The 20,844-nt window shown below is 33.9% G+C and overlaps 1 protein-coding gene across 2 annotated transcripts in view; it reads left to right on the top strand.

Moving 5' to 3' along the window:
* Window positions 1-3,333: 3,333 nt before the first annotated feature.
* The window catches only part of ImpL2 (Ecdysone-inducible gene L2), a 114,244-nt gene continuing 96,733 nt past the window's right edge, over window positions 3,334-20,844 (top strand). For both annotated transcript variants that reach the window (XM_075304083.1, XM_075304082.1), the window contains exon 1: window positions 3,334-3,627. In XM_075304083.1, coding sequence (XP_075160198.1) covers window positions 3,619-3,627 — 9 coding nt within the window. In that variant the 5' untranslated portion in view covers window positions 3,334-3,618. The remainder of the gene's footprint in view (window positions 3,628-20,844) is intronic.

Here is a 20,844-nt window from a genome sequence, read left to right as displayed (position 1 = left end):
TGATAAAAATGTAATCGTCTTCATATATATTTTTGCACTTTTAATTTTGTAATTCTAATTTTCCAGAAAAAACTGAACACAGTACTCACCTTTAATAAGGAAAAAAATCAACAAGAAAATACAACTTTCTGTCAAATAAAGTTTCTTTACATAGGCTCGTGGTCGCCGAAAACTATGCTTTACAAATAGAACTAACTGACTGTTTATGTTGCTTGTGCATTGTTGGCTTTAATGATAATTGTCTGTGTTAATGTGAGCCCTACACTCAAAAACAAAAAAAAGGTTTACTGGAATTCAAAGATTTTGACCTTTCCATAAGGATTTTAGTAGTAATTGCGAGTTAAAGATGCTGCGTCTTTAAAATAAGGACATATAAGTCCTATAAAATAATATTATTATACTAACAAAGTGCAAATAAGTGACTCAATTATAAAAGAAAACTTTAAACTAATAATGCAAAATCTTAAATATAAGTCTTGACCAATATTTGAAACTTTATTGTCTATTGTCCAAAGATTCATTACCTCAGTTTAAAAAAAAAATTAAAAATTATTTTTTAAACCAACATTTTTTTTACTTACTTTAAGCAAAATTTGTTGAAGTTCAAAGACATACAACTTTACCGGAGGGGACGCAACTTTTAAAATTCGTGTTCTACACTTAAAGAAAACAATGTCTAAATTCATTTAAAAATTTGGGGTTTTTCAGGATTTGGATCGAAAAGTATCTTAATCCTTTTTCGTTATAAGGCACATAGTCTAGGAGATATGTGGAAAATGGGTTTTTCATACAATAGTTTAGAATTTTTCAGAATTTGGATGGAATTTTCGATTTTATGTGTTTGATCATGAATAAAGCAAAGGAACCCAGCAAAAAAATTTGGAAGTTCTTCCAAAGGCACAACTTTAAAAGCACTTCCAGAAAATGCACTCCCAATGATGTTCTTTATTTTAACTACCCAGGAAGTTCTTTTAATTCAATTTTTTATAACATACCTTTTTCATATTTTTAATGGGTAATTTCAGTTTTTTTTTGTTTCAAATAAGTTAAAAACAGAGTAAGAATTGATAAAATGGTACAAATTATTTAAATTTTGTCGAAAAAAAATGCTAAATCTAATCTGAATTTTTTAAAATATTTGACGTCAAACGTTTCCGAGAAGCGTTAGAATCCATTAAAAATTATGAAAAATTATAAAAATTATTTATTTGACAAAATATCACAGAATTTTCTAATTTACATCCAAAACATTGAATTCGGATCACACCTAAAGAAGTGATGCAAATTCAGTGCAACGGCTGTGGAAATGGAGGACTTCCGTCCTATGACAAGCCCATGTTAAATTCATCGCTTCTGCGTCAATTTTGCACCACTTTCGGATCCAAAAAGAACATTTTCATTACTTTTTTCACGACGCTTTTTTGGTGGGAAGTTGTTTACATTAAAAATTCAAACTGGCATTGAGTCCATTATCCTTTGTATGCAAGTTGTTATTGAAGTAGGTCGGATGGTATTGCAAATGGGCCATATTGAACCACTTTTACGTATAGCCCCGACGTTCAGATTTGGCTTGCGGAGCCTCTTAGAGGAGCAAATTTCATCCGATCCGGCTGAAATTTGGTGTTAGTATATGGTCTCTAACAACCATGCAAAAATTGGTCCATATCGGTCCATAATTATATATAGCCCCCATATTAACCTATCCCCAGATTGGACCTCCGGAGCTCTTGGAGGAGAAAATTTCATCCGAACCGGTTGAAATTTGGTACATTGCGCTAGTATATGGCCGCTAACAACCATGCCAAAATTTCGTCCATATCGGTCTATAGTTATATATAGCCGATCCCCAAAAATAATCTACCAAAATTTTATTACTATAGAAAATTTTGTCAAAATTTTATTACTATAGAAAATTTTGTCAAAATTTTATTACTATAGAAAATTTTGTCAAAATTTTATTACTATAAAAAATTTTCTCAAGATTTTATTTCTATAGAAAATTTTGTCAAAATTTTATTTCTATAGAAAATTTTGTCAAAATTTTATTACTATAGAAAATTTTGTCAAAATTTTATTAGTATAAAAATTTTTGTCAAAATTTTATTACTATAGAAAATTTTGTCCAAATTTTATTACTATAGAAAATTTTGTCCAAATTTTATTACTATAGAAAATTTTGTCAAAATTTTATTACTATAGAAAATGTTATCAAAATTTTATTACTATACAAAATTTTGTCAAGATTTTATTTCTATAGAAAATTTTGTCAAAATGTTATTACTATAGAAAATTTTGTCAAAATTTTATTTCTATAGAAAATTTTGTCAAAATTTTATTTCTATAGAAAATTTTGTCAAAATTTTATTTCTATAGAAAATTTTGTCAAAATTTTATTTCTATAGAAAATTTTGTCAAAATTTTATTACTATAGAAAATTTTGTCAAAATTTTATTACTACAGAAAATTTTGTCAAAATTTTATTTCTATAGAAAATTTTGTCAAAATTTTATTTCTATAGAAAATTTTATCAAAATTTTATTTTTATAGAAAATTTTGTCAAAATTTTATTTCTATAGAAAATTTTCTCAAACTTAATTATATACGTATTTAATCGGCCTTTTTTTTGTTTAACATATACCCCGTATGGACTAACTTACAATTGAGAAGACGGTGTTAGGAGGTTTTAAGATACCTTGTTATCGGCAAGCGTTACCGCAACTTAAGTAATTCAATTGTGGCTGACAGTCTTTAGTACAAGTGGATTGCATCCATGAATTGCACAGACGAACTTACGGCCGTATATACTTGTTTTATTTTCTTTTTTCATATACTGTCAAGGTTTTTGAATGTTTTTTTTTTTCGAAGTAGTTTTCTAGAAGAGGTTAGAATCTTTAATTAATTAATTGCTTAATTTTCTTCGGCTCCTTCAGTTCCTTGACTGACCCGCTTTCCTTCCTCCATACGTAACAAATGTACGGACGAACTTTTAGTTTGATTTTTTAATGGATAATTGATTGGCACCAAAAAGATATATTTGTGTCGATTCAACTGTTAAGAAGCCGCAGCATGTGACAAAATATGAGTGGCAGCAACCGCCATAAAAAATGGATGGGCTTCATTCTCTGCAAGTGATAGAATAAGGAAAGGATCAAATGCCTAATAGACAACAATTGAATTAAACCATTTTTTTCAGCCCATAACTAGATTATATATAATTGCACATTGACATCACGGCATCATACTGGGCATTAATTTAACTGGCATTCGTGTTTCCATTCAATCGAGTCAATATATAAATGATTGTGCTTGTTTATCGTCTGTCACATTCTTGTCACACTTCACGAGAGTAAGTGTCTCTCTCCCTAAAACGCATTGAATTCAGTGATGGAAAAAAACTAAAACTCAAGTGACATTTGTTTACAAAAAAAAAACAAGAATTATAATAAAAAAAATCTCTTAACATAAACAAAATCGACAAAAATACCAAGAAATTATATATACAAACAACATAAAAACAAGGATATTAGCCCAATAAAAGCATTTTGATATTTCAAAGATCCAGAAAAAACACACAATACCAAAAAAAAAATAATAAATTGGACTCCATTTCAAACAAATATGATTCAGGTATGAATAAAATAAGTTAATATTTATTGCTATCAAAATTTGAATAAAACGGCTAATATGCGTTAAAGATTCCTGTCTCACTTACACGGTGCTATTACATATGTAAATTCATCATCCCTAAAGTATGCAACAGGTTATTTTGATACAGCATTTTTGAGTTATTGATTCAGTGTTGCCATTGAATTTTAATTACATTAATTTCAAATGTAAATTATCATCCCTAAAGCATGCAATAGGTTTTGGGTTGCTACAGCATTAATGTGCTATAGATTCATTGTTGCCGTTGAATTGTAATTAATCAACGTTCAAACATTTTTCGAAGAAAATTCTCAAGAATAAAACAATCAATTGATATATTTAAGTTTGAGTATTCCTTATCATAAAAATAGTAGATCATAAAAATTTGCAATAACTGCAAGCAAATAAAAATAAAACAATAAAAATCAGTGTGATACAATTATAAATAATAAACAAGTGCTTGGACAAGCACAATGTAATTTTAGACAAACGAAATTTGTTATAAGAGTAAATAATCTCCAAATTTATGACAAGCATTACACGATTGTATTTGCTTTGAAAGAAATATTTTTGAGTGCCAAAGAAAACTTCGCTTGTCAAAAAAAAACCCTTCTTTGAGTGTATGAAGCCCCCTCATTCCATGTAAAACGACATTTATTTTTATCTAAACTAAGTCGAATCCAAGTTCAAAATAGCAATGTAATAAAATTAAGAAAAGTAAAACGTTACACTTAAACAACAGTTAACTCACCATGAAGAAAAATTTTAGTTATTCCTACACCCAAAAAAAAGTGACCCTACCGTGGAAAAAAATTTAGGTTTATTTTAGAAAATTTTAACATGTTACAAATAAGTTAATACTTTTTGTCAAATTGAAGAACATTTTTTTTTAAAATAATTAATTTTTTTCTGTTGTTTAAGAAAATTTCATATGTTGGAAGAAACAATTGGATTTAAAAATTGTTAAAATGTCTTTAGCGCTGTACGAAGTTCGAGACAGGTACAATTTTAGTACAATTTACTCATTTGAGAGACTTATAAACTCAATTTAAGCAAACTTCTGCCATTTTAGGAAAATATGAACTATTTTATTTTTTAGTAAAATTGTGCACTATATTTGTATACAACTTTTTTTTTCTTATTTTTAGTTCACGTCATTAAAGTTAGCAAGAAATTATTCAAATAAGGAACATTTACTCATATTGTGCAAAATTTAATTAAAATCAACTAATCTTCATGAACTAAAATAAAGTTCAGTTGGCATTAGGGCCCCTTTTTTCTGGGTGTAGGAAAAATTTTTAATTTTAGAAAATGTTAACTAAACCATATCACGAAAATAAATAAATATTTTTCGAAAATTTAAGAAAATTTCTTAGACATCGTGTCCTAAAATTCAACAAACAAAAGTTTAAAACAAATTGAATTGGAGCTTGATAATAACAATTGCACCGTGGTGGGTTTATATATGCAAAGGTGATTTGGGCCTTTAGAGATCGCCAAAGAAGGCAAGAGCGGCAAATATGTCTTGCTACGCAATATCAGTAAAGCCTCGAAAAATCCAGCAGCAATACACCCAGAGAAGGAATATGATCACCTCAAACATGTTTTAAGAGCAAAATGTTATTTTTGGATGGTGACCATAACATATAACATGGTTTTCGCAACCGTGTTATTTTCTCGGAAATCATGTATCTGATTTCGGCAAGCAGTTTATATTTGACGATAAAATAACATTTTAGTGACAAACATGTTTCATGGTCACCATACAAAAATAACATTTTGCTCTTAAAACATGTTTGAGGTGATCATATTCCTTCTCTGCGTGTATGCAGAGAAGGAAGGAATAAAAGCAAAAATAAGCAAATTTGGTAGTGGAATTCAATTGTGAAATTTATTATTTAAAGTCCCTCACCAGTAGCGATCTTAAATGTAAGTGGCCGTTCTACTCAACATTTCAGTTTTTGTTAACTTATGTTTCAATTTCATTTTTATAAGATTTCTTATTTCTCACATTTCAATTTTGGTAGATAATATTAATTCACAATAATTCTAGCTACAAAGTTTCATTTTGTTCTTACAAATTCAGATATATAATTTGCAATTTAATAAGTCGTTACAAAATTAGTTTTTAAATTAAATTAAAAATAAAATTATTTTATTTTTCAATTATGTAAAAATTTTAATTTTTGGACTATGAATTTCTTTTTTTATTTAAAATTTCTTTATTTTAAAGAAATGTATCCTTAATATAATGTGTTGGTTAAATTTAATTTGCATAATCTCTCATATCCTATAAAAATGTAAGTTCTGTGTCTAAGTTTGCAAAACCCCATAAGCTATTACCAGGAAAGTTTGTTAATGCCATTAAGCAATACAACGTCGACATCATAAAAATAAATAAATAAGTGTCGAAAAATTTAAGATTTTTTTTAGACGTAATTTATTCACTTCTAAAGAACATTTCTTAGTTTGAGGGAAAAAATTGAGGTTTAAAATTGCACTTAAAGATGGATGCACTTGTATAAAAATTTTAAGAAACTGAACTATTTTGTGGGATATACGAATTTTTAGTATATCCTTATGCTTCTTGTGTGTATAATTTTTCCCCATTTTTAGTTAATTTAACTAACGGACGCAAATAAATATTAGAGTCAAGGAAACTTTGTCAAAACATAATAATTCCATGCACTGAAATAGAGTTGAATTTGCTTTAGGGCCCTAGCGTGCACTACCAAAAAACAAGTGAAACCGTTATAAGTGAAAATGTACACTCAAAAACGGGGACACTAAAGTCATTTTAACTTTATTTTAGGTATTGGAAATTATTATGTTTTAATTAAAATTTCCCCAATATGATAAAGACTTCTTAATTTTAATATATTTATTTGTTGTTTATTTGTTTTGAAAGATTAAGATTCAGGCTCACTTAGACTATTCAGTCCATTGTGATACCACATTAACTAAAAGTACCTATTACATATGGGCACTTCTAGTTTTAACCGCTGAACCTTCTTGATTATTTTCCTTTGTTGAACCAACCAGATTGTTCCAAAAACATTAGCAGACTGCTTAAGTTAACGTCAGTTAACTTAAGTAATCTGAAGCTATATGCTCCTAAAAGTTGCTTGCGCTTTACACAAAATGCAGGACACTCACACAAGAGGTGTTTAATTGATTCTTTTCCTCCGCATCATGACAGCTCATACTTCGCGCCTATAGTTTTTGCAAAATCGCCTATCAGTCAGCGACCCGTTATAGTAGATATCAGGAGTGATATCTGACGTCTCGAGAACACTAGCATATCTAGTGTGCGGTTTAAGTTTAAATGGGGCCATATTTGCTTGGTGCCGTTACAGCCCTTGCAATTCTCCCATCGAACATTTGCCATCATAACAGCCTTCTCACGCAGCATGAGCTTGCAGGTAGCCAGGGGCATACCAACAGATTCTAGTTCCCCTGGAATATGTAAGGTAGTCCCTAGCCTTGCCAACTCATCCGCTTCGCAGTTCCCCGGTGTGTTCCTATGGCCAGGCACCCATATTAGGTGAATATTGTACTGCTCAGCCATCTCGTTGAGAGATTTGCGGCAGTCTATGGCCGTTTTCGAGTTAAGGAACACAGAGTCCAAGGATTTTATTGCAGGTTGACTGTCTGAGTATATATTAATGCCAATATTTGTTGGAACATTACTTCTCAGCCAATTCACCACCTCTCTTATTGCTAATATTTCAGCCTGAAAAACACTACAGTGATTAGGTAATCTTTTCGCTATTCGAATTTCCAGATCTTTAGAATATACTCCGGAACCCACTTGTCCATTCAATTTGGAGCCATCAGTATAGAAATCTATATATCTTTTATTCCCCGGGGTCTGTGCACACCACGCCTCACTGTTGGGAATTAGAGTTTCAAACTTTTTGTCGAAAAGTGGGTTTGCCAGGGTGTAATCCACTACGTTAGGCACATCGGGCATTACTTTGAGGACCAAACTATGACCGTACATATTTTCCGACCACAGCGATATCTCGCGCAACGGCACAGCCGTTGTTGCAGCTGACTGTTTGGCCAAAATGTCTAAAGGCAATAGATGTAGCATGACATTAAGGGAGTCTGTTCCTGTCTTACTAAATGCGCCTGAGATACATAAGCTCGTCATACGCTGAACTTTATGTAAACAAGTCGGTTTCTGAAGTGCCGGCCACCAGACTACAACACCATATAGCATTATAGGTCTAACTACTGCCGTGTATAGCCAATGCACAATTTTTGGTTTTAATCCCCACTTTTCCCCTATTGCCTTTTTGCACGAGTACAAAGCTACCGTGGCTTTTCTCGCCCTCTCTTCAATATTAAGCCTAAAATTCAGCTTCCTGTCCAAAATAACGCCAAGGTATTTTGCACACTCACCAAAAGGAATTTCAGTACCCCCTAAGGAAATGGGCCTAACCGTGGGAGTTTTGCGATCTTTGCAGTACATGACTAGTTTTGTCTTTGCTGGATTTACACCAAGACCATTATCTTTCGCCAATTTCTCAGTCATCCGGAGAGCTCTCTGTATAATATCTCTGATTGTGGATGGGAATTTTCCCCTGACTGCTAGCGCCACATCATCTGCGTATGCCACCACTTTTATCCTTTCTTTTTCTAGAGAAACCAGAAGGTTGTTTATAGCAACATTTCAAAGAAGAGGTGATAGAACTCCTCCTTGGGGAGTGCCTCTGTTCACATACCTTTGTATGTTTGCTTGCCCTAGTGTGGCTGAAATACGTCTCTTTGTTAGAAGTTCGTCTAACAGCCTAAGTATACCTGGATCAACATTCAAAGTTGTCAGTCCATTTAATATCGAGCTCGGATGGACATTATTGAACGACCCTTCGATGTCTAGAAACGCCACGATTGTGTATTCTTTGACAGATAGTGAGCTTTCAATAAAGCTGACTAGTTCATGCAATGCGGTCTCAGTAGACCTGCCCTTCGAGTATGCATGCTGTCGTTTCGAGAGCAAACTTGAATCCACGCTAGTTCTAAGATACATGTCTATCATCCTCTCCAGGGTCTTAAGTAGGAATGAGGATAAGCTGATTGGTCGGAAATCCTTCGCACTCGAGTGAGAGGCTTTTCCTGCTTTAGGTATGAAGACGACTTTTGTTTCCCTCCACTTTTCTGGAATATATGCTAAGTTTACACATCGTTTATATATCACCGTCAACAAGGGGATAATTCTTTCAGCCACTGCTTGTAATTCCGCCGGAGAAATTCCATCAGGCCCGGTGGATTTGAATGGTCCAAAGCTATTTAAAGCCCATTTTATTCTAGATTCCTACATAATTTCCTCGATAGGAAATGACCGCTGAGCCTTTGTTACACCACCAGAACATGGTTCAACCGTCTGATTTCCTGGGAAGTGTGTATCCAAAAGTACCTCCAACGTCTCCACACTGGACGTTGTCCAATTTCCCTCCGATGTTTTAATGAAACCTGGAGCGGTGATAGTGGATGCTAGTACCTTCCGTAGTCTGGAAGCCTCTGACGTATTCTCAATACTGCTACAGTAATCATCCCAAGAGTTTTGTTGAGACCTTCTCAGTTCTCGTTTATATGCTTTCAGATTCATCTTGTAAGTGTCCCAATCCTCCGGAGCTCTTGTGGACTTATATGGGAGCTATATCTAAATCTGAACCGATTTCAACCAAATTTGGCACGCATAGCTACAATGCTAATTCTACTCTCTGTGCAAAATTTCACTTAAATCGGAGTAAAAGATTGGCCACTGTGGTCATATAAGTATAATCGGGCGAACGATATATATGGGAGCTATATCTAAACCTCCTAGTGCAAAATTTCAACCAAATTGGGGTAAAACTCTGGCTTCTGGGACCGTATTAGTCCATATCGGGCGAAAGATATATATAGGAGCGATATCTAAATCTGAACCGATTTCAATAAAATTTTGCACACTTGTCTATAGTACTAATTGTTCAGCTTGTGCAAAATTTTAAGCAAATTAGGGTAAAACTCTGGCTTCTGGGGCGATGTAAGTCCATATCGGGCGAAATATATATATGGGAGCTATATCTAAATCTGAACCGATTTCTTCCAAAATGAATAGGGTTCTATTCTGAGCCAAAACACATACTTGTGCCAAATTTGAAGTCGATTGGACTGCGACCTAGACTTTTATTACAAAAATGTGTTCACGGACAGACGGAGCCCACCCTGAGCATTTTTGCCAAAGACACCATGTGTCTATCTCGTCTCCTTCTGGGTGTTGCAAACATATGTACTAACTTATAATACCCTGTTCCACAGTGTGGCGCAGGGTATAATAAATATCCACATACGGACATAAATATCTGATAAACCATCAAAAATTACCCGTTCTGGAAAACTCGATTCATTTCTTCAGTGTTATACGGTCACAGTTCGGTCCTCAAAATAATGCCAGATGTACCTAACGTAGTGGATTACACTTTGGCGAGACCACTTTTCGATAATAATTTCGAATTCTCAACAGTAAGGCGTGGTGTACACGGACCCCGGGGAATAAAAGATATATAGATTTCTACACTGATGGCTCCAAATTGGATGACCAAGTGGGTTTCGGAGTATATTCTAAAGATCTGGAACTTCGAATAGCGAAAAGATTAACTGATCACTGTAGTGTTTTTCAGGCTGAAATATTAGCAATAAGAGAAGTGGTGAATTGGCTGAGAAGTAATGCTCCAAGCAATATTGGCATTAATATATACTCAGACAGTCAACCTGCAATAAAATCCATGGACTCTGTGTTCCTCAACTCGAAAACGGCCATCGACTGCCGCAAATCTCTCAATGAGATGGCTGAACAGCACACTATTCACCTAATATGGTGGCCAGGCACCCATAGGAACATACCGGGGAACATCGAAGCAGATGAGCTAGCAAGGCTAGGGACTACCTTACATATTCCAGGGGAACTAGAATCTGTTGGTATGCCCCTGGCTACCTGCAAGCTCATGCTGCGTGAGAAGGCTGTTATGATGGCAAATGTTCGATGGGAGAATTGCAAGGGTTGTAACGACACCAAGCAAATATGGCCCAATTTAAACTTAAACCGCACACTAGATATGCTAGTGTTCTCGAGACGCCAGATATCACTCCTGATATCTGCTATAACGGGTCGCTGCCTGATAGGCCATTTTGCAAAAACTATTGGTGCGAAGTATAATGACTATTGTATGAGCTGTAATGATGCGGAGGAAAAGGAATCAATAAAACACCTCTTGTGTGAGTGTCCTGCATTTTGTGTAAGGCGTAAGCAAATTTTAGGGGCATATAGCTTCAGATTACTGGCGGACCTGGAAAACGTTAACTTAAGCAGTCTGCTAATGTTTTTGGAACAATCTGGTTGGTTCAACAGAAGAAAATAATCGAGAAGGTTCAGCGGTTAAAACTAAAAGTGCACATATGTAATAGGTACTTTTACATATGTAATAGGTACTTTAATGTGGTATCACAATGGACTGAATAGTCTAAGTGAGCCTGAATCTTAATCGGGCTGCCACTTTAACCTAACCTAACGTATACGTAAATCTTAAAGATCTCACTAAGAATAGAAGTGCTAAGGTATTAATAAAAATTTGACTGAATTAATAACTAAAGTGAAACCTCCTTAAGTTGGACACTCTGAAAAGCGGACACATCTCATCTCAACCACGGTTGCCACTCATGGCCAAAAATAATCTACCAAAATTTGGAGAAAATTTTACCAAAAAAGTAACAAACTAAAAAATCTTATTTTACAAAGTTTTATTTCTATAGAAAACTTTGTCAAAATTCTATTTCTATAGTCAATTTTTTTCAAAATGTTATTTCTATTGAAAATTTTGGCAAAATTTTATTTCTGTAGATAAGTTTATCAAAATTTTATAGGGATTTCATCACTGTTGAATTATTTTCGACCTTTAAACGTGTGTGGGATAAATGATCTAGGTTACAAACTTTCCCGATTTGTTTACTCAACAAATTTAAAATGTCGAATTGCTGATTATTGTCTCGAAAATGACGATATTAGCTCCACTTAGAGTTTCCCATTTTTATTTTAGAAAATGTAAGACAATTAATAGACTTTTTGGTAGAACAACCTCTCTTCAGTGGACAAACTGTAGCGTGTCCACTTCTGAGAGTTTTCACTGTATATTTAAAAAAAATTGATATTTTTTTAATAAAAATTAATTTCTATGTTATTTATTAAAATGCATATGCTTATTTATTTCCTGTTTTTCTTTCACTTCTGAGAGGTTTCACTGTACATTGAAAATTTAAATTTTTTATAGAGAAATTAATTTTTATGTTATTTATTAAAATGCATATGCTTATTTATCTTCAGTTTTTTTTTTATGAAATATTTTAAATTTTAACCAAAAATTATTTTTTTTAAATGTTATTTTTATACAAAACTGAATTCCTTACTTTTTGTTATTGGAATGCATAGTTGAGTATATTAATTTTCTATTTATACCCTTCACCACTACTGTGGTACAGGGTATAATAAGTTTGTGCATTTGTATGTAACGCCAAGAAGGAAAAGTCTGAGACCCATCGTTTAGTATACCGATCGTCTTAGAATTAAATTCTGAGTCGATTTAGCGATGTCCGTCTGTCTGTCTGTTGATGTATTTTTGTGTGCAAAGTACAGCTCGCAGTTTTAGTCCGATTGTGCTAAAATTTGGTATAGGGTCCTCTTTCGGCTCAAAGACGATCCCTATTGATTTTGGAAAAAATCGGTTCAGATTTAGATATAGCTGCCATATATATTTTTCACCAATCTGGTCATAATTGGCGTGTATATCAACCGATCTTCCTAAAATTCCGTACATCCAAATATTTTATGAGTCTCGAAAAGCTTGCAAAATATCAGCCAAATCGGTTCAGATTAAGATATAGCTCCCATATATAGCTTTCGACCGATTTACACTCATTTGCCCACAGAGGCCAATTTTTTGCTCCGATTTAGTTGAAATTTTGCACAGAGAGTAGAATTAGCATTGTAGCTATGCGTGTCAAATTTGGTTGAAATCGGTTCAGATTTAGATATAGCTCCCATATATAGCTTTCGCCCGATTTACACTCAAATGACCACAGAGGCCAATTGTTTGCTCCGATTTAGTTGAAATTTTGCACAGGAAGTATAATTAGCATTATAGCTATGCGTGCCAAATTTGGTTGAAATCGGTTCAGATTTAGATATAGCTCCCATATATAGCTTTCGCCCGATTTACACTCATATGACCACAGAGGCCAATTTTTAACTCCGATTTAGTTGAAATTTTGCACAGGGAGTAGAATTAGCATTGTAGCTATGCGTGCCAAATTTGGTTGAAATCGGTTCAGATTTAGATATAGCTCCCATATATAGCTTTCGCCCGATTTACACTCATATGACCACAGAGGCCAATTTTTAACTCCGATTTAGTTGAAATTTTGCACAGGGAGTAGAATTAGCATTGTAGCTATGCGTGCCAAATTTGGTTGAAATCGGTTCAGATTTAGATATATCTCCCATATATAGCTTTCGCCCGATTTACACTCATATGACCACAGATGCCAATTTTTAACTCCGATTTAGTTGATATTTTGCACAGGGAGTAGAATTAGCATTGTAGCTATGCGTGCCAAATTTGTTTGACATCGGTTCAGATTTAGATTTAGCTCCCATATATATGTTTTTCTGATTTCGACCAACATTTTCCTTGTAAAATCGCCACTGCTTAGTCGAAAAGTTGTAAAAATGACTCTAATTTTCCTAAACTTCTAATTCATATATATCGAGCGATAAATCATAAATAAACTTTTGCGAAGTTTCCTTAAAATTGCTTCAGATTTAAATGTTTCCCATATTTTTTTTTACTAAAATTGTGTTCCACCCTAGTGCATTAGCCAACTTACATGTTGAGTCTATAGATTTTGTAGAAGTCTATCAAATTCTGTCCAAATCGAGTGATATTTAAATGTATGTATTTGGGACAAACCTTTATATATAGCACCCAACACATTTGACGGATGTGATATGGTATCTAAAATTTAGATCTACAAAGTGGTGCAGGGTATAATATAGTCGGCCCCGCCCGACTTTAGACTTTCCTTAGACCCATTTTCAATGGGAGTTTCTCTCAGTTGACTCGATAGTTTCCACAGAGAATATATTTAATATGCTTTTTGATCTAATTGGTTCAGATTTCGTATAATATATCACAACCCACAATTAACCACATATAATGCCGAGATTTAACCAATATCCTTGTAAAAGCGCCACTGTAGCAAAAATTTTTAATATTACTTAAATTTTCATTTATCTCGAATACGTATTTCTCGCTCGATAATTCGTAAATATTATTTCGTACAATTGCATTAAAATTGCAATTGCAAATTTGTAAATAACATTGTGTTTTATACCAGGGTGTTAGCCGATTTAAATTTTAATTCTAGAGATTTTATAGAAGTAAAAAAAATTGTCTCCATATTGTATATAAATTATATAAATATTTCTGATAAAAGCCTTCATAATAACTCCCAACAAATTTGAAGGAGTTGAAATGGTAACACAAATTTTTGGTCACATAGTGGTGAAGGGTATAATATAGTCGGCCCCGCCCGACGTTAGACTTTACTTACTTGTTTTGCATTAAAAAAATACTTTTGGTTTTAACCAAAAAAATATATTTCATTTTTATATTATTTACATTGCCGATTGGCTTGATGATTTTTAAAATACATGTACCAATTATGACGATATTTTTCTTTGGGAAAAAAGAGACGATTTTTTCTTTTTTTGATAGCCCTGGCCATGACCCAATGCCTTTAAGGCGACACTGCTAAACCGGATACACACAGTTTATGATTCTGATAGTTTTCTGACAGTAATTCTCTATGCTTCAATTAAAATGAAGGCTTCTCATTAAAAAATCTTGCTGGTCAAATCTTTACACCGTTGGGTGGGTACCGCAACAGTATTCATATTGCGTCGTGCGATACAAATGTTTACTATACAACAATAATATACATATCTACTCACACACACACACACTCCCACATATATTCATAGGCTCCATTTGTATATATAGATGTATTTTGGGGGCTCGGCTATTTCTGTTGTTGTGTTTATATGGACTGACTCAAGTTTTTCTAGCTGACGCGTCTTAACACAATTCTGCTGGCGTAGAGAAAAGAACATTGAAATAATTCATTGTACCTACGCGATTGAATTCAATCATGATACAGACTGGTAGACATACATACAACTACGTACGTACTTATATATGCATATGTGTGTACTAAAAATACGAATGTTGAACATAAAAACAAAAATTGATCAACGCAAATAATATTGAGAAAAAATCACACCCCTGCAAACATTTTCTATTGCAAGTGTATCGAAGTAGTTTCGCCCTGGAAGATAAAACTTTCATAGGCGATATTATTTTCTTATCGAGTTAGTGTCCCCGTTCGGCAACAAATGTCCCACTACGCGATAGTGTTCTCGGCGAATCGAACCAGTGACTAAAAGAAGTCGCAAAAGCGATAGTTATTTTTATAGCCTCCACCATAGGATGGGGGTATATTAACTTTGTCATTCCGTTTGTAACACATCGAAATATTGCTCTAAGACCCCATAAAGCAGCGTTGCCAGAATTGTTTCACCAAAAACCGCTAGATTTGCCCCAAAAAATAGCTAAAAAAAAGCTAAAAAAATTCTAAAAAATAGCTAGAAAAAAAGCTAATTTTTTGTATCAAAAGTCACATTTTTGATTGAAATTTAACAAACTTAAAGGCTTTATTTCACTTACAATGCATATTATTTTCATTTTAATTCCACTTCTGTGAGACTGTAACAATATCTAAGGCATATTAGCTCTGTTTGCGTATTCGATACATTTTTATTACTATCACAAATATTTTACTGGAAGTCCTTCGTTTTGTGGGAGCTACCTTCCCAACACCTCTATTTTATTTACTTGTTATTTTAAAATATTAAATGATCTAAGCATGCTTTGGATTTGTTCCTGTACATTTAACAAATTTTGAACTCTGAGAGGATTTTCAATATTTCTCTCTTTTACTACTTTCTACTACGAGTAAAGTAAAGGAACACAACTAAAATTTTAGTTTGGATTTGAAATTGTGAAAAATTCGAAATACATTACTTTTATTTAAATTGTAGAAAATACCTATAGTTTACATTTCCCAGTAAAAACATTTTCCTTTTCTTCATGAGCTATCAAAGTGCTTTAAAAACGTGCTAACGCCAACTTAAATTTCCAAATTCAGACTCGACTTCAAGTAGAAATTATTGTATATATACGTTTTTAAAATAAAGTGTTGAAAAACATCTTCTATTTTTGAACGCTATTTTGGTTTGTGGTTAAGATGCAAAAACTCCTCACATTTAAAGACTATTTCATTAATTCTTCCTTCTTTCATGAAAACATACCCATTTTTAAGTTGAATCACTTAATTATAGGGACAAAACGATTTTATCGTCTTTTGGACAAGGAAAACAGTTTATATAAAAGAAATTCACAAATGCTATTATAACCAAAATTCGCGTTCGTATTTTAAGGAGACGACAAAATTTTTCAGTGCACAAAGCTATTCGCGTCTACTATTTTAATTTAGTAATATCGTAATAACTTTAGAATATTATAATAACATAAAAAGGATAAACGAGTCAAATGATAATATTCCCAATAATTTACTGACAGTTTATCTAACAAATTTGTATGGTAATAGTAGATTTAAAGTTTACGATAACTTTTATGTATATAATGAAAAAACTTTACAACAAGGTGTATTTGCTACAAAAATGCCCGCATAATGGCTGGACTCATTATTAATGTTTCAACTGAGCTTTGAAATATGTGGAAACCCTTATACTTGCAGCAAGGCTTAGATAAAAACGCCGATTTATCCATATTTCAGTAGAAACATGTCGAAAATAAAAAAAGCCAAAAATAGCTAAAAGGGTCATGAAAAAAAGCCAGAAAAAAAGCTAAAAGCTAAATGCATTTTTTTCCCGCTAAACGTCTTCAAAAAAAGCCAAATCTAGCGGGAAAAAAGCTAAATTGGCAACGCTGCTATAAAGTATATATATATTCTGGGTCGTGGTGAAATTCTGAGTCGATCTGAGCATGTCCGTCCGTCCGTCCGTTGAAATCACGCTAACTTCCGAACGAAACAAGCTAGCGACTTGAAACTTGGCACAAGTAGTTGTTATTGATGTAGGTCGGATGGTATTGCAAATGGGCCATATCGGTCGACTTTTACGTATAGCCCCCATATAAACGGACCCCCAAATTTGGCTTGGGATTGCTCTAAGAGAAGCAAATTTCATCCGATCCGGCTGAAATTTGGTACATGGTGTTAGTATATGGTCTCTAACAACCATGCAAACATTGGTGCATATCGGTCCACTTTTACGTATATCCCCCATATAAACGGACCCCCAAATTTGGTTTGCGATTGCTCTAAGAGAAGCAAATTTCATCCGATCCGGCCGAAATTTGGTACAGGGTGTTAGTATATGGTCTCTAACAACCATACAAAAATTGGTCCATATCGGTCCACTTTTACGTATTGCCCCCATATAAACGGACCCCCAAATTTGGTTTGCGATTGCTCTAAGAGAAGCAAATTTCATCCTATCCGGCTGAAATTTGGTACATGGTGTTAGTATATGGTCTCTAACAACCATGCAGAAATTGGTCCATATCGGTCCATAATTACATATAGCCCCCATATAAACCGATCCCCCGATTTGGCTTGCGGAGCCTCTAAGAGAACCAAATTTCATCCGATCCGACTGAAATTTGGCACATGGTGTTGGTATATGTTCTCTAATGACCATCCAAAAATTGGTCCACATCGGCCCATAATTATATATAGCCCCCATATAAACCGATCCCAGATTTGACCTCCGGAGCCTCTTAGAGGAGCAAAAGTCATCCGATCCGATTGAAATTTGGTACGTGGTGTTAGTATATTGTCTCTAACAACCATGCCAAAATTGGTCCATATCGATCCATAATTATATATAGCCCCCATATAAGCCGATCCCCAGATTTGACCTCCGGAGCCTCTTAGAAGAGCAAAATTCATCCGATCCGGTTGAAATTTGGTACGTGGTGTTAGTATATGATATCCAACAACCATGCAGGAATTGGTCCATATCGGTCCATAATTATATATAGCCCCCATATAAATCGATCCCCAGATTTGGCTTGCGGAGCCTCTAAGAGAAGCAAATTTCATCCGATCCGGTTGAAATTTGGTACGTGGTGTCAGCATATGATATCGGTTCATAATCATGGTTGCCACTCGAGCCAAAAATAATCTACCAAAATTTTATTTCTATAGAAAAGTTTGTTAAAATTTCATTTCTATAGAAAATTTTTGTTAAAATTTTATTTTTACAGAAAATCTTGTCAAAATTTTATTTCTATAGAAAATTTAGTCAAAATTTTATTTCTATAGAAAATTTTGTCAAAATTTTATTTCTATAGAAATTTTTTTCCACATTTTATTTCTATAGATTTTTTTTTTCCAAATTTTACTTCTATAGAAAATGTTGTCAAAATTTTATTTCTATAGAAAATTTTTGTTAAAATTTTATTTCTATAGAAAATCTTGTCAAAATTTTATTTCTATAGAAAATTTAGTCAAAATTTTATTTCTATAGAACATTTTGTTAAAATTTTATTTCTATAGAAAAGTTTGTTAAAATTTTATTTTTGTAGAAAATTTTATCAAAATTTTCTTCCTATAGAAAATTTTGTGAAAATTTTATTCGATTGTTGATGGCAGTGTTTAGAAGAAGTTTCTACGCAATCCATGGTGGAGGGTACATAAGCTTCGGCCTGGCCGAACTTACGGCCGTTCATACTTGTTTAAAAAATAAAAATGATGATCGGCCGCACCGAGTGTTGAACTCGGAACCTTTCGTTTTTAAGTCAGAAGCTCTCCCTCTGTGCTACCCACGCTCGTTGGTTGATAGTGGCTTTTTACACATATGTACTCCCAAAGAGGAGCTATTGAAAAATTCGCTATGCCGATGTATGGAGGCTATATTTAGATTTTTGATCGCCCCACGCGATATTTGGTTTAACTGTTGTTGTGCTTGAGATTTTACTACCAGAAATCTTCCAGTCGATCCGAAGTAGTGACATTTTAGCGAAAGACGATAAAATAATCACCCAAATGTTGGCAGGGACATTATAAGTATGTGTGACATACCATGACACGTCCTACTGTCAATACACACAGAGAAGAAATATCGTTGTCACGATCATATTCGAAGAACAAAGTAATATGATTGGAGTATGTTTTTGTGGCGACCATAAATATGGTCACAATCTAATATGTAATATGTTATGGTTATCGACAAAAATGCTTTTTTTATTTTAATCTTAATTAATAAAATGACAACTGGTTTGTACCATTTATATCAAGTTTTGGGGATAAGGCGCTTTCTTAATAAATCGAATTACAACTCTGACCTCTGTGGTCATATGCGTGTAAATCGGGCGAAGGATATACATATATGGGAGCGAAGAATATACATATATGAGAGCTATATCTAAATCTGAACCGATTAAAACAAAATTTGGAATGCATATCGAGAAGCTTAATTACTATTAATTGCACTCCTTGTGCAAAATTTAAAGCAAATCGGGCTGAAATTCTGGCTTCTGGGGCCATGTTAGTAAATATCGAGCGAAATATATATATGGGAGCTACAGTGCTGTTCAAAGGTTATTTTATGAATTTTACATTAAGGTGCGTATTAAGTTCGAGTCGCTACAATCGTCATTTTTTCACTAAAGTGAAAACTAACTCCGTAAAAAGGCATAAAATTATACATTTGTGTTTCAGATTTCATTACAACTTGTTGGGGAATAGCCCAAAGCAAATTTACAAAGTTTGTATTCCTTAAAATGGATTATTAAAGAAAAGTAATCGTGACGATTTTAGCAGCTAAACACGAACTTAATACCCACATTTAGGCAACTGAGCAGACCAGTCAAACACTACTTTTTTACTACCTGGCAATATCACATGGGACAAAATGTTTTTATAGACTCTCGACATAATAATACCCTCGACTCTATAAATCGGGCCAATAACTTGTTCAGAAAAATACCCCCAGACCATAATATTGCCCCCACCATGATTGACGGAACTTTTTGTATTTCTTGAATTAAGACTTTACTTTCAGCCTTCGTACCAAATTTCTACCATCCGATCAACCATGCAAGTTAAACTTTGAGTCGTAGGAATATAAAGGGTGGTTAAAAGGTCAAGGGCCGATGTTGATTTTGAATAAAACACAAACTATTTAGGAAATTATTGTAATTTTATTTTATTATGATATATTGGTATTATTCAATTATGTATGGAACAAAATATCGGCCAAATGGGCGCCGCGACCTCGGTGGCACACATTCATCCGATGGTCCAAATTTTCTATGACGCTGAGGCATAATGGAGGTTCTATGCCGAATTATCTCATCCTTTAGCTCTCATCCCAAAGAAAAAACTCCAACGGTGTCAAATCACATGATCTTGGCGGCCAATTGACATCACCATTACGTGAGATAACACGGCCATTGAATTTGTTGCGCAAAAGAACCATTGTGTGGCAAGTGGCACCGTCCTGCTGAAACCACATATCGTCCATATCCATATCTTCCAATTCGAGCCATAAAAAGTTCGTTATCATCTCACGATAGCGAACACCATTCACAGTAACTGCCTGACCGGCCTCATTTTGGAAAAAATACGGCCCGATGATGCCGCCAGCCCATAAACCGCACCAAACAGTCACTCTTTGTGGGTGCATTGGTTTTTCGACGTCCTGCTGAAACCACATATCGTCCACATCCATATCTTCCAATTCGGACCATAAAAAGTTCAGTATCATCTCACGATAGCGAACACCATTCACAGTAACTGCCTGACCGGCCTCATTTTGGAAAAAATACGGCCCGATGATGCCGGCAGCCCATAAACCGCACCAAACAGTCACTCTTTGTGGGTGCATTGGTTATTCGATAATCACTCTTGGATTCTCATTCGCCCAAATGCGGCAATTCTGTATCCACTGAGGTGAAAATGTGCCTCATCACTGAAGATGATTTTCTTCGAAAATTGATCATCCACTGTTGC

Source organism: Haematobia irritans, chromosome 4 (assembly GCF_050003625.1).
Source record: "Haematobia irritans isolate KBUSLIRL chromosome 4, ASM5000362v1, whole genome shotgun sequence".
NCBI lineage: Eukaryota > Metazoa > Arthropoda > Insecta > Diptera > Muscidae > Haematobia > Haematobia irritans.
This window is presented reverse-complemented; position numbering and strand designations above follow the sequence as displayed.